General features: G+C 39.1%; 1 protein-coding gene across 6 annotated transcripts in view; it reads left to right on the top strand.

The window, feature by feature from the left end:
• The window catches only part of grid2 (glutamate receptor, ionotropic, delta 2), a 535,356-nt gene that overhangs the window by 324,563 nt on the left and 195,351 nt on the right, over window positions 1–15,442 (top strand). For all 6 annotated transcript variants that reach the window (XR_006377990.1, XM_044195946.1, XM_044195941.1 and 3 more), the window contains exon 3: window positions 5,711–5,998. Coding sequence is in view for 5 of the 6 variants with exons in the window: in XM_044195941.1 (XP_044051876.1) it covers window positions 5,711–5,998 (288 nt within the window). In the remaining variant the exon portion in view is untranslated. The remainder of the gene's footprint in view (window positions 1–5,710; window positions 5,999–15,442) is intronic.

The raw sequence follows: 15,442 nt of genomic DNA on the forward strand, positions 1-15,442 counted from the left end.
TGGGGATTGGAAAGAAGGGAGAAGGGGCTTTCATCTGGCGAGAGTGATAACGGTGAGTGCAGTAACTGGATAAATATAGTGGTAAAGGGTGCTGAATTGAGGGGCAGTTGAAGGGAATGAGGAGAGGAGGCACAGATAGAGTTACAGAGAAGACAAAAAAAGAGGCTGGATGAAAGAGAGGATCTATATCTCCAGGGCACAAAGACTGGAGCTAGCTAGGAATAGATGATGTTAAATGTGACAAGATGAAGGGACCAAAGGGGGTCCATTAAATGTTAATGGGAACAGGGTAGGAGGTGGGGAGGCGTACTGGGGGCAGGAATAAGAACAGATTGTGTTTGCGAGAAATCATTGGTCTGGTTTTTTCAGCAACAGTGCCAGGAATCAGAGAACTTACAGTGATATATTTCAAGAGAAGCAAAGTCGAAAAGGGCATGTTATCTTTTACTCATTCTACCTCCCTGACCACATTAATTCAAGTGCTAATTCCCTGAAGGAGTGTATATCAGCAAACCGACAGTCCACACAGAGTCATATACAGAGCAGAGCAGATTTTCAGCCTGCCAGCGGTGTGAGTAAGCATCTTTCCCTGCCACTCAGAGCTTAGCCGTGTATGGCACAATGCATGGCAGCAGTTTGGAGCTGTGGATCTGGAACAATACATGAAACAATACACAGACACAAGTAGGTCATCCACACACACACACACACACACAAACACATGCACACACACAGTTCTAGACATGGAGATACACTCCTGGCTATGACAGTGCTGTGGCCGCTGGCTAGGACTTCCTCTCTCTCTGTCAGTGAATTTCTGATGAAACCAAACACACTTGATTATGATTACATACAGCCAGCAGATACTTTCATTCAGTTTATTGGTTTACATAATGGAATACTTCTCTCATGTTGAAAACACATTTAGTTGTCCCTGTCCCTGTCAACTAAGCCATAACTGAAAATAAATGAATAAATAAATGTGTAGCTGATATAAATAGAAAATAGCCCTTTGCTAGGCATTTTCTTGCTAGTGAATGTCAATGTCACAAAAAGTGCCTATCTATCTGCATATGTATGTCAATTTGTACTCGATTTTAACATATTTTTTGAGAGTGAAAATAATTTTTCAATTCACTCTTTTTGACTAGTATCGGCCCAGTGATAGCTAAAGGGATATTAAATGAGACATGCCAACTAAAGGGAGCATTAAGAATTATGCAGAACATGTTTTACTTTATTTAAAACTGTTACCAGTTTTGCCTAAGTCTCTTATAGTGTCTAATGTACTCAAGAAATGCACTACAGCTACAGGCATACAGACACTTTGTATTAGTTTTCTTCAGGTATTGATTTCCTTGCTTCCTACTCCTCTGTCTTTCCTCTTCTTTCCATCCTCAGTCACTGGGCCACAGAAACTGGAGGACTGGGTATCAGTGTGATAAAGTGTGTGTGGTGGGAGGAGAGATGCTTGGAGAGACACAGATAGAGAGAAGAATTGGTTACACCTGGGTGCAGGTGAAGTGCTTGCAGTCCATTTCTTCTGACAGACCGACACGCTGGAGAGAGAGCTCAATAACATGCTCTGTTGCAGACACAAACACATGTACAATACACAATGACACACAGAACTTTACATGTCCATATGTAACACGAGGGCAAGGTAGTGGTTCAATATATGAAAATGTGAAAAATCATGAGAAACAATTGATTTATCTAATTGTTAATTGTTGTCAAGTTATTGAGTTCCCAAAAGAGATTTGGGGTCTTGCAGAATCAATCAAGCATTTCATTAAAAAAATAAAAGAGAAGGTACAAAGTCTGATGAAGAGATGGATTACCATACAGGCGTGATGATGACCTCCCAGCAAAATAAAAAAATAAAAAAACACAGAGCAGATACATTAGGATGAGTCCTAGAGTAAGACTCTGTATGGCTGACATGTATATCCCTCAAATAAACACCTCTGCATGGCTGCTTGATAGGTTTTAGCTGCTTTAGCGAGATTGATCCCAGAATGATTTATTTAAGAGTCAGTATACTGCTCATGTACAGAAGAGGTTTAGATGTGTGAGTGTGCTTCTGTGTGGGTTGGCGATGATGGTGGTGGTGTGTGATTGTGGTTTAGTAGGTGGTTATGGTTCAGGATGATGGGTGAAAAACTCCGAATGGCTACATTTTTTTATTTGTTTGCACTCCTACACACCTCTCTTTCTGTAGTCCAAATCTGTATTTGTATGTGTGTGTATATATATATATATATATATATATCTGTCATTGTACACATCGGCTAGTGTTGGCAAGGTATAAGGAAACAATATCCATCTGTACAGCTTATCATTGAACTCATACTTAATAACTCAGGCAGGACATTTTTTTCAAATGATTTACATACTTTTAAACCTTTCATAATGAAAGTAAAGTGTGATTCTTTTAGATACTGTCAAACTCTTCAAAGTGACTATAGCCATTTTTTGCTGCACCAGCACCTCTAGTTCTTTCTCTTTTTTCCCTCCTTTTAACTGTTGCCTACTTCAGAGTGATGTAACATTGGGCTGGGCTAATGCAACGGGCCCTTTAAGTCATTAGCAAAGAGCATTAATAAGCCTTGTGCTTAGAAGCCCCCCTGCAGACTTGAGAGTGTCTGATGTAGAGGGGATGAGGGCACTAATTTTCCAAAGTGCCCTAATAAGTATAGGATTAGCAAAGCCTTCCATTCGCCAAAGCCTTGATGATGCTAAGCTAATGCACAATAGCTAGACTAGAGCAGCGCGGCTAAAGCATTAGTTAGCATGACTGCTGTAATAGGGATGTGGAATCTTGGTAATGTAGCTTATGGTACATGACTGGTTTATTCAGCTCAAATATTCAGAGAAATGCAGACACACATACACAGGCATTCACACTTGTACGCATAAAAAAATCCACAGGTGTGCCTTCCCACACACACCCACAGGCATATATATGCTCAAACAGTAAGGGGATAGTAGATAGAAGATGAATCCTGGGCTCATTGGTTTTAAGAATAATGGCCATGGCTAAGCAGTATGCTGAGACTTAGTGAAATTTAATCACATATTGTTACACTTTAATTCCTCAAAATGTGGACTTGCACAATGGGCAGTGAGATTGAAACTGCTTTAGCTTCTACTCATTAATCTTCTACATCAATGCATAAGCAAATGGTTGCGTGAAATAACCCTTTAGCTATTGCTAAAAAGGAAAATTGTTTCTAATAATGTATTGCCAATTAATTACAGAATGAGTTTTGTGTTCATATATTTATAGCTATTGCCTCCAAATTAGATTTACATCACCGAACTGCTTAAGACTTGAATGACAACTGTAACCAATTTACCTTATAAACTGTGACTTTTTTGAGTGGACCAGCTCCATAATGTCTGATCTTGTGCATTAAGCTTTTTTGTTTACAAATGCAGACTGTTCAAGACAATTAAAGTGTCACATGAATTTAGTTTTACGGTGACTTGTACATCTCAAAAGTAATGTATTCCAAATTAAATCAGTAATGCCTGAACTGTGTAATTAAACAACAAAAGCAACTAAGCGGGCACCATGCTCTGCATTATTAATGCACAGACAAACACACACATGCTTGGATTTGTCACAATTTGAGAATTCGTCCTCACAAACCACGTTGAAATCCAACTCATTAGGTTGTTTTTGTGCAAACCAGTTGACATTGTCATATTGAATTGCTCTCATGTTCTTTCTCTCTCACACGCATACATGTACACATATAATGTTTTATTCTGCTTTTCTCAGCACCATGAATCGGTCTCCTCGAGATTTTCTTTCTTGGAACTTTCTTTCTTTTCTCTTTCTTTCTCTGGCTTTATTTTTGCAGTGTCGACAGATTAGTCCGTGTGGCATTACACAGACTGGCAGTGTGTGTTTTAGATCTTGCCATTGTACATTGCCATTGTACAATTTGTGTGTATCTGTGTATGAGTGTGTGTTTGTGTTCACTGTACTGTCTTTAAGCTTTTTTTCCTCTACTTTTTGTTTTACTCAGTGACTCTATGGCAGGGTTTTAGTCAGCTGGAAGTGAAATAAACACATTCTGGTGCGAGCACACCATGAAGGACACAGTGTGGAGCAGCATGGGAGCAGAAGTGAGGGATGAAATAAGGATAAGGATGGATGAAGGATGGAAAAAGGGGGCAAGGACATAAGGGGAAACTGTGGGTGGCCATGTGATTAAAAGTAATGGAAGAGCAGACGGAAGGAGGCAAAGAAGTGTGCAAAAACTAAAGTAATAAAGAAGTGATGAATTGAAAGACGGCTGGAGTGAGGGAAGGAAAGAGGATAGGTGGCTGTTTGTGTTGCCATGAGGGTAAACAAGAGATGAGGGAGAGAACGGCTGGTGAGTAAAGATGGTGAAAAAGATTGGTGGGTGGAATGGAAAAGGTGCTGAAGAAGGGATGTTAGAAAGTAGGTGGAAAAGGAAGGCAGATGACTCCAAATTGAGGACAGTGTACAACATTCAGTGGTGCTGTAAGGCAACTAAAATGAAAATCACTGCAAGACTACAGCTTTGAAATGATTGGGGCTGACAGGTAAGCATTCAGAGGTGCTGTTTTGGACAAGAAGGGAGATAACGGGGGAGTGGGTTGAGAGGGTAGGAGGTAGAGGTGTTTGTGACAGCACTAAAGGTCTAGGAAGGATGAAAAGTGGAAAGGAATAAAAAGAAGTGAAATAAGCACAGATAGTGTCTCAGAACTGAGGAGCATTTAGGCAGGAGAGCACAAACAACTGGGGGATTGTGGCTAGTCTATCTGTCAAGAAGGGCATCTTTTACAACATGGTTTTATAATACAACTTTGAATAAACTTTTTATAGAAGCTTACTTTAATAGTTTTCTATACTACAATGCTTTGTATTGTATTATTGTTCATGAAGTAGCCTGAAGGCCAATCAATAATGTGGACATTGATACAACTCTGCTACACTCCAGGCTGAAGGCTTGACTTAACTTTGATCCAATAGCTTTAATAGTGCTTGCTGTTAGCAGATGGTTGCTTTTGTCAGTTTGGGAAAATTGGAAATGGGGGTTACAGGGTGGATAGAAACAGGCAAAAGCATCAGTCATTGTGCTCTGACTCAAATTAAGTCATATTAAATGGCAAAAAATGCAAATCATGCTCTGCACCAAGTGTTTTGGTGATGCAGTCATCCAATATCATATCCTATATAAGTCTCATGTTTTTGTCTGCCAATACATATGTTATGTAGCACACAAGATGTTCCTACTCTGCTGTTATATACCTTTACCTATGTATGTGTACCTCTGTATCCAGTTTCCTCCCTCTCTGTTTTCATGTCCCTCTGTTTCTAGTTACCACAGAGCAAAAAAATAATTATACATAAAATAACTATGCATGTGGAAATAAGCAGAAACAACTTGCCGAAAATGTTCCTGTCTCTTTTATTTGGTGCTGCAGTGTGGTGACCCGCAGAATAAGAATTATTTGCCTTGGTGCACTTACCACAAGTAATTACTATGATCAAAACTATGACTTGATATTGCCCACAGTTGTAACAGATAGTTTTACCACTGGTGATTCTTGGCATAAAATGAGTAGAAGAATAATTTCCTTTTCATGCTTTGAAAAATAACATGTTTCTCTTTTGTTTTTCCTCTTCCCTTCTCCTTCTTTCTCTGCTGCCTCCCTCCCCTCCATCCAGCCTGTGAGCTGATGAACCGTGGTATCCTGGCTCTGGTCAGTTCAATCGGCTGCATGTCAGCAGGCAGCCTTCAGACTCTGGCCGATGCCATGCACATTCCCCACCTCTTCATTCAGCGCTCCCCAGCGGGAACACCCCGCTCCGCCTGCCCACCAACCAGTCGCGTCCCTGGAACAGATGACTACACCCTAATGGTCCGCCCACCTGTCTATCTCAATGAGGTCATCATGCAAGTGGTGTCTGAGTACAGCTGGCAGAAGTTCATCCTCTTCTATGATTCGAATTTTGGTAAGGAAATAGTCAACTATACAATCATTGATACTAGTATTCATTAGAAAAGCCATTATATTGATGATTATAGAGATATAAATGAATATCTATATATGTACAGTATATCTGTCTGTCTGTCTAAACTTCTTTGAAACACTCACCCCCCCCCATCATTGACATGAGTGAAATGAGACACTGCAATAGGTAACGAAGGTGATTCACTTGAGCGGATAGTAGGTCTATGAAACTGGTGTTGTGTGAATTTTGAATTTATCTAATGTAACAGTATCAATGGTTTCTCAGCATGGTAGGACATTAGAGTGCTAATGGATGTATGGTTAAGTCAGAAACCTTGCTCTGTCTTTCTCTTTCGGCCAAACACACACAGACACGCAGGCAGACATGGATATGTCTATGCATAGAAACACAGAAACAGGCACATGCATGCATCTTTATGCTAGTGACACATCAGTCTGTCTGCGTGTGCATGCTGTCTCATTTTACCCTGCTTCTCTGTCTCTTTGCCCTCTCTCTTTCCAGTTCATTAACTCTAACATTAGACTAGAAATGTCTTATGTCCCTTTTATAAAGTGCCACTCTGTTTCTTCAGTCTCTTAGTTTCCTTCTACAGAAATATTGCTTTTCTTTTTACTGTGTGTGTTCAGGTGTATTCATAATGTGTAGGTGTGTCTGTGCATGTGGTCTGTGTTGTACATATTATGTCTTAAGTGTCCTTTCAGACCCCAAACTTTCCAATTGCTTGGCTACAACAACTTTGTATCATCATATCTTGTCATACAGCTGTCCCTCTCTTTGGAAGTAGGGTCACACACTTAATCAAAATCATAGAGCACATGTCAGTTTACACCACCATACTGTCAAGAGACTGCATTTGTCCTTCATATCCCTGGATTGACTGGCTGTCACTTAACTATAAGGTATTTCCCTCATTTTCCACTCATGATCCTGCTCCATTTTCTTTGTTCTGGCACTTTTGTGTGTAATTTAACTTTGAGTCATAAAGGGGAGAACACTACTGGTGCACTGCTCATACTGCTCCTAATATGCATGTTGCATTTTGGATCACACCCTAATGAGTTATGTCAAAGCAGGTATTTTGTTAGTTAATGGAAAACACCAGCTGTGACATCACTCATTGGTGGGTGGGCAGAAATATAACACACCTAAAAGTTTCAGGCCGTAGAGAGCAGTGTAATAGTTTTCTGCCTTAGGTGATTCAGTGTTGATTTAATCCTTATAGCCATAATGGGGCTCCATTTCACTCATTGCAGTCAATTAACACAATTAATGTGTTGTATACATTGATCTCCAATGAGATTGCTGCAGTGGAATTGTTTTGCAATGCATTCTGCAGGCTCAATCTTCCAAGTCATTAAAGCATTTTATCAGTGTATTGAATATGTCATATGAAAGTATGTTCTAACTAGTGAGCTCTACCAAGCCATTTGTATTGGATGGATATTGAATAGTGGCTAATGTGGCCCTTCTGGAAATGCTAGTCTCACATCTCAGATGTCATCATAGTAAATACTGTGATCAAATCATCCCTGAGCAACTCTTGGAAAGATAATTTTCATCCAATCTGTAAATTAATTGGTAGATTTCAGGTATACAGTAACACAGTTGAAGTGTGCTAAGTACTATAATCCTACTCTCTATGTATGTTACACTGTTGGTATAGCGTCTATTAACTTTTACCATGACATATAAAGTACTTTGCAATAACAGCAAAAGACTGACCCATGATGAATGATGGGTGCCCAGCATGGGCAACTATGTAGTATCAATATATTGAGAAATCTTTCTCAATATATTGAGAAATCTTGTCAGGACGAGGTGCCATGCTGGATCTGACAGCATCTCTTCTCAGTTATAGAGAGATTGTTAGCACATATTTGCTTGGATATACTTGTGTATGCTTGACTGCAAGTTGTTGAATCAAACAGGATTTTGTTGGTCGAGGCCTATACTGCACCAAAGTTCTGCACTACTGTGAAAGCCTCCATAACGCACCATGAAATCAACTTTTGTAAAGTTGCATGCAAATTACCAATAAATATATTCATGCCTGTTGGGAAAAGGCTTTTACTCTAACCTTAACCTAACCCTAATCAAGACTGAAAGTAGAACACCATTTTTTCCCTCGCCAGACAACCTTCAATCAACTGGTTTAAATCCAAAATTTGTCCCCAAATGTGGTATACACAAACACACACATACCCCACTTAAATCCCTCTATCCCCTCTGTGCTCTGTGACCACTGATTCAGCACATGGATCCTCTGGGTTTTGGCAGTGCAGTTCTCTCAGCCACAGAAGGCCCTTTAAAGATATCACCATTGTTCCCTAATGGCCTCACCCCCTGTTCAAGGAGAGAAGGGAGACAGCAAGAGCGCAAAAGAGAGAGAGAGAGCGAGAAAGCAAGGTAGAATCAGAGATGGCATTTAAGATGATAGCAATGTTCCCAAAGGGCCTCACCTCTATACAAGGAGAGTTCTTTAGAGAACAGACAGTTGAGTTTGTCCTCTCAAATGAAGCTACGGTGCAACTGTCCCAATCCCTATTTTCAGCTCTACTGGTGCGTTCCAGACACTGAGAACACGTTTTCTCTCTATTATCTCTCTCCCTCTCCCTCCATCTTCCTTTCTTTTCTGTCTTTTTTCTAACTCCCTCTCTGTTTTTTTCTTTCGCTTCCTTTCAGACTTTCCTCAGGTGTCTTGTATTCACACCGTAAAACCTGATATACAGTATATTGAAAATGCGAGTGACACGTTGCTGTTACTTGCTGAGTCACCTTGCCCATAATCCAGTCAGAACTACAGAAACACTGGCCTTGTTGAGCAAATGTGGGAAGTACCACTTAGTGGTAATAACGCTGTTGACATTAAGATGATTTGTTTTGTTTTGCTTTTAGCCAATGACAAGGGGGGCCTGAGGCACAATACTAAAAGGTTATAGCCGAACGAAAGAGCCGTTTTAAAAGTGTGATGCTTGTTAGGTTGCCAGTCTTTTATTAGGTGAAAACAATAAAAGTACTGATATTTTGGACAACTATGCTTTGTTTAAAAGTGAAAGTGAGTGAAAATGGTTAAAAGGCCTTAAATATTATCAGAGGTAAACATTTCACTATAAGTTTAAGTGCTACATACAAAATGATAATTATGTGAGAAGTGTTGGGTCCACAGAAACTGTTATATGTCTCTAGAATGACTGTTTGGAACATAAGTCAATTAAATGCATTCACATGGGATACAGCTATTCGCCTCTCAAAGACGATATTTGTCACATATTGGCTATGGTGGTCAATGGGGCAATTCTCTAAAATGTCAGCTTAGTCCTTCATGCCTTTTGTCCATTACCTGCATTCTGAGTGTATATTATATTTATTATTTATTTATGGAGTCTGTAGTTATAAATATTTTATAAATTAAATATCAAATCAATATGGTAAACTAGTGCCCACCTCAAGAGGATACCATTTATACCAGGCCTTTTTTGTCATAATGTAGTCCATAGATGCTGCAGTGTCCTGGGTCTGTGCCATGTGGGTTGGAGTTCAGGTTGTAACCCATGTCCATGGTCATTAAACACGTCTGTCACCTTGCATAGTGCTGCCTAATGAGGCATGTTAGTAGTTTTAAAACAAAATTTCATACCTTGAAATCGTCCTCCCTCCTATATTTTCCTCCTAACAGTTTGCTCATTAGTGAATAATGGGCCAGGTGTGGACAATGGGAAACTCCTCTTTTTTTCTTCCTTCTTTTTTTCCCCATCACACATTGAAAAGTACGAAAATGTCAACTACTGGTCTTATGGGTTCATACAAAGCTGAAGACTGTTTACCGTATTGTCTCTGCTAATGTCACAGGGAAGAGTGTAACTTCACCTTGTTGCATCTGCCCCTTTGTAGAGGTTGAAAAGAAAAATACTTGACAGTGCAGATAAGGGTGAGGTATTTAATGAGCAGACAAGAGGGTAACAACAAAAGAGAAAAATGAAAAAGAGAAAGAAAAGGCACTGAATACAAAAAATGCATGTTATAGAAGAGATGGATGCAAAATCTGATTTTTATCTTAAATGTAGACCTTTAAAGTGTGAAGACACATCTGTCTGAAAGAGTCTGAATTTTGAAATGTCAAGGTTTCACTTTAAGAAGACTCATTATAGGTAAATTCCCAGTGCGCATTTGATCTCTCTGGGGGCTTGATATACAAACACATCAAGCAGAGACTGAGAACAGGAAGGTGCTTGGGGGAGGATACTTTTGGGATGTTTCTTTATAAAATTACTTGACTTCCACTGAATGAAGAAATACTGAATATGACAGGTGAAAGGGAAATTATTTATTGATCCCTTTCCCTACTGTTGAACATTTTCTTAAAATTCACCTATTTAACATACTGGGAAATGTACCTGATAGGTGAGACATACTGTACAGTAGTCTTATACACCATTTTCTTTCTTATGGTTGAATCATTGAAAATATTCATTTTATTTAAATTTAATTTTTCAAAGATATTTAGGTATGAACACATTTGAGCAATCATATTTTTGATGACAGACTATACATCAACTCTTTTATGTTTAAAAATACAAAAAACATAGTTAAACCTACAAAATATTGTTTTCCAATTTGGTCTTTTTTTCTGAAACTATATTTACTTCGAAGTTGCCAGGTATATACCTATTATGTCACACAGCCAATATTTTGAGAGGACATGACAAAAAACAATAGTAACAAAAAAGGCACAGAGGACTTGTGGTGGCAATGTAAAGTGGAAAAAGAAAGGAGGGTTAATGAGCCAAACCAAAATCCATAAGCCTTTTACATGGATGTTTGTTTGGACCTTACCAAGAAGAGATGAGTTGCCATAATTAAACCATATCTGAATTGCAAGAGACAAAACTGAGTGAAGGAGGAAGAAAAAGACAGAGGAGAGCATGAAGAAAATGACGAGTATGAAGTTGTTTATAGAGACAGGGGAAAGAGAACAAGGAATGATGAGAGATGATGCATAGATGGATATCTTTTTTTAACAGTAGTGAAGCCCAGAGATGCCGCAGGGGGGAAAGCTGGTGGGAGGTGAAAGAGGAGGTGAAAAATACATAAAAGCTATGCCAAGAGAGACGTGGGAAAGTTGATGATGCAGGAAGATTCAGAGGAATGGAGGCAAACAGGTACACTCATGAGCCAAACACCAAAGATCTACAAGCTTTATACAGGGAGGTCATGTCTTACTTTGTCTCCTCCAGAGTAAAATCATTCAGAGAGCAAGAGAGAAAAAGAGATAAGAGATTGCAAATATATAAGGGAAAGAGAAACAGCAAAGCAAAGAGGGTATAGGGACAGAGATCTAAATGCATAGCAGATTTGGTAGGACCAAGTAAAATGCAGTCAGGCAAGCAGACAAACACTAAAACAACTGAAAAGTGCGTAAAAACCTTTTACAAAAGGGTGTAACCCCAGAGTCGTAGTTTATATCCTTGGAGGACACTGGAGGTGAAATGTCTTTAGCAGTGAAAAGTTGAGTGAGAGAGCTGAGAGAGAGAGAGGGAAACTCAAGCAAAGCAGAGAGAGATGATGATCTAACAGTATTACGAATATAAAGGTACAGCAGACTGCTTTGAAGACTTTTATAGAACAAAGCTAAAAGTTTTTCTTGCCAGATAGGTGAAATTCTCAAGTTTGGGTTTTTGGTAAACCTCACAGTTAGCTGTCAGATCAGAGAGAGGGCAGCCACCCATAAAGGAAATGAAGAAAGTAAGCTATGTCTTTTATTCAGTACATACTGTACACAGTATTTTCTCCATAATTTTCACATACCTTACTCAAGCCATGCTAAAAATCAGGGGCCGTTTAAACCTCACTTCTGTTTGTTTTTTACTGGTCACTTTAACCATACTATTATGTTCGCCAGCATTGTGTGGAAAACACTGCAGCATCTCACCCCAGGTATACACTGGATGTTGCTGGTCCGTGTTTGGATGTGCTTGCATCTAAAATCTTTTACTCCAATTGAGTACTCATAATCATCAAGTAGTATGTGCAGTTTAGACATTGTCTAAGTAGCTCTGGTCATAGGAAGGTCAAAGTAGGTCATACAAATAAGGAAGAAGGAAGCTGAGGGGAGTGGAGAGATGTTTAGGGTATGTGAAAGTCAGAGAAGAGGGTGTGTGGGTTGTGCATTAAAAGCTGGAGAAGATAGGGAAGGTAAAAGGTGCCAAGCCTTTTATAGTGTTGGTTTTTCACAAGTGTTGGTTAAGCTCTCTGCAGGGACTCCTGGGGCTTTGAGAGAGTGAAAGAGAGGAATAGAAGGAACGGAATAAAGCAAAAGAGTGGTGGACAGAGATAGGCACTTGGATCTAAAGGAATAGATGGTTTAGAGAGCAGTAAAGGCAGTCAGAAAGACTACCAATGCTTCAGGGTCTTAAGCATTTTATTTCCTATATGGAGGTAAACTTCCCAAGTTTAGGTTCAGATCCTTAGGGCTGGGTACTTTTCAGCCACAACATCAGCTGATGAATAAATTCTCTAGGCATAAGCAGACAAGAAACAGGCCCACATTCCATTTGAGGCTCAATCTATATTTTAAGAACCACTGCCTTTGAGCCATACAACAGTGAAATGCCTGGGGCAGGGATAAGGATACCCAGAGGTAAAGGCAGAGGGGAAAGACAAAGCAAAGAGATAAGGATGTTGGTCTAACAGTAAAACAGAACAGGGTGGAGATAGCATGAGCAGTTGCACAAAAATAAATTTCTGTTGAAAAGGTTAGGTAGGTAATTTTTTCTCCTTTCCATAATACCTCCCTGAAAATGAGGTTTAGTTGTGAATATGTCGCCTTTAAAGGGTATTTTTTTCTATTAATCAGAGTCAATACATCCAAATTATATCCACTCTTATTTAATGTTGTAAAATCATATATATATATACATATATATATATATATATATATATATATATATATATATATATATATATATATATATATATATATATATATATATATATATATATATATATATATATATATATATATATATATATATATATATATATATATATATATATATATATATATATATATATATATATATATATATATATATATATATATATATATATATATATATATATATATATATATATATATATATATATATATATATATATATATATATATATATATATATATATATATATATATATATATATATATATATATATATATATATATATATATATATATATATATTTTGAATCTTTATACAGCAGATACTGTGTGTCCAAGACAAATTTCCTTCAGGACAATAAAGTCCGTCTTATCTTATCTTTATTTTAGTGGGTGACTACTTTGTATGGAGACGGTATGACAAATAAATAAAACAAAAAAAATTAGATAGCTATCAAGACTGCTGTTACAGACAGAACTGGCCGGAGACACAAGGCAGGTATACTGTAGTATAGTTTATTTTAACACAGGTGCGAAGATCGGGAATGGAGGGAAGTATACAGTCTCTTGAATGGAGGTGGCGGAGCACAGAGGAGAAGATCCACACGGGTTAGGAGACTGGAGAAACACTCACGGCTGAAGAGAGACACAAGGGACCCAGAGCTGGAGAGAAGAACTCACAGAGGCCTGGAGACACACGGAGACTGGAGCCGAAGAGAATGACTCGGAGGACAGGAGTACGTAGGAACCGGAGAAGAGATACTGGGTACTGGGGGTATGTGGTATAATCCGTACAGGTAGATAGAGTCCAAGGCGTTAACAAAGTCAGGGGACCTAGCGTTCTGTCCTGTGGCATTAACAAGACCGGACACCGACTGCAGTGAGGAGCTGGGTTATATAGGTGAGTGGAGTGGCTGATTACGTGCAGGTGTGCGATGGGGGACAGGTGCTGGGAATTAATACTCAGGTGAGGGAGTGTAGAGTGAAGGGGAGTGACTGGAGAGAACATGACAGACTGTGACAACTGCAGCTCCTTGTGGAAATATAAGGTCACACTTACCCTACCCTGCTCCTCCTTCAACTTGCCTTGCCACCTTGCCACAGCTAAACTAATTTATGTAAGCATAGATTCCATGGCAGCAAAAAACTCACATTATGATATGGACAATGGGCCATCAAGCTTCATTCCCTGCTGGAGAGCAAGCACCAATCATTGGGAAACGAACATATGGATGGACGGACAGACAGTGCCTCTTTCTAAAGTGCTTGGCTATTCCCCAGTCGCATTCTAACAAAAGTTACAAGCGCAGACTTTAAATGCCTCAGGCAGGGAGAGGAAGGTTGAAACTGAGCAGAAGGACAGGAAGGAGAAAGGCCTGAAACTGTAAAGTCAGATGCAGAGTGAAAGTGTACAATCCCAAAGTCTGGTATTTTCTTTATTATTTGAAGGTGGGGAAGATTTGTAAGTCAAGCAGAGGGAGTGTGAGAGAGAGAACAGGGGAGCAGGGAGACTCTGATAGACAGCCAGGGAGTTACATAGGCTGAGTCTCATTTGCAGATGTTTGATGTTTCGCCCTTACTCCACACTCAGAGGAATCTCCTCTAATACCGGATGTGTTAACACCTCCTTTTGGACTGTTGGTCCATTTCATTTTTTCACAGTGCAAAGTTCATATCAATGTTTTCTTCTCCTTTGCAATCCTCCCTCTAAAGAGGTGTTCTCAGTACAGACTCCAGCAACAGCTTAATTTAGATTTCCTATAATTTCTTTCCTATTTAATATATAGGTTTAGGTATTTAATGACATAAAATGGGCCTTGTCTTGACCAGTCATTATATCAACAGAATAGACTGATTTTAATATTTTCTTCTATAACTTATTTTGGTAATATTTTTATTTAGTGTATGATCACTTATCAGACTAATTGCAAAAATGAAAATTTTAAGCACTAAATGCAAAATAGTTAATTTGCATTTCGAGATTACTTTTCTTATCTGCTGCTGCTATTGTATTAAGGTATGTTTAAGTCTAGGTAACTTAAACTACTTTAATAAGGTAACGGAAATATCATTGCTAATGCAGCACTGACTGTTGGTCGGACGCAAACATTGGTCTCCAGTGTAGAATTGACGGACATTGCACATGACTCAGAGCCCGCCTCTTCCACTCTGAAGCTAGCTTGGACTTCACTCTCTCAAAATGAGATTCAGCCGAGAGAACAGAAAGCAAACGCGGAAACAGAGGGAGGTTTCAGATGAAAAAGGGAGAGAGGGACTAGGGGAAAGCCAGCAGGGGAGAAAGGAGTGGTGGTTTCTGAACACAGACAGAATACCACTGAGCTGGTTGGTACATTCAGGTGAAATCCCTGTGTGCTGTTGGCTGCTACACTACATTAACTCTAGCTTTCACTTTGAGCCAGGGACTTGGAGGATAGATGGGAAAGAAGGGAAGCCTGACAAATGGGGGAAAAGGACACACAGAGAACCTT

This window comes from Siniperca chuatsi, linkage group LG5 (assembly GCF_020085105.1).
Source record: "Siniperca chuatsi isolate FFG_IHB_CAS linkage group LG5, ASM2008510v1, whole genome shotgun sequence".
Taxonomy (NCBI): Eukaryota; Metazoa; Chordata; class Actinopteri; order Centrarchiformes; family Sinipercidae; genus Siniperca; species Siniperca chuatsi.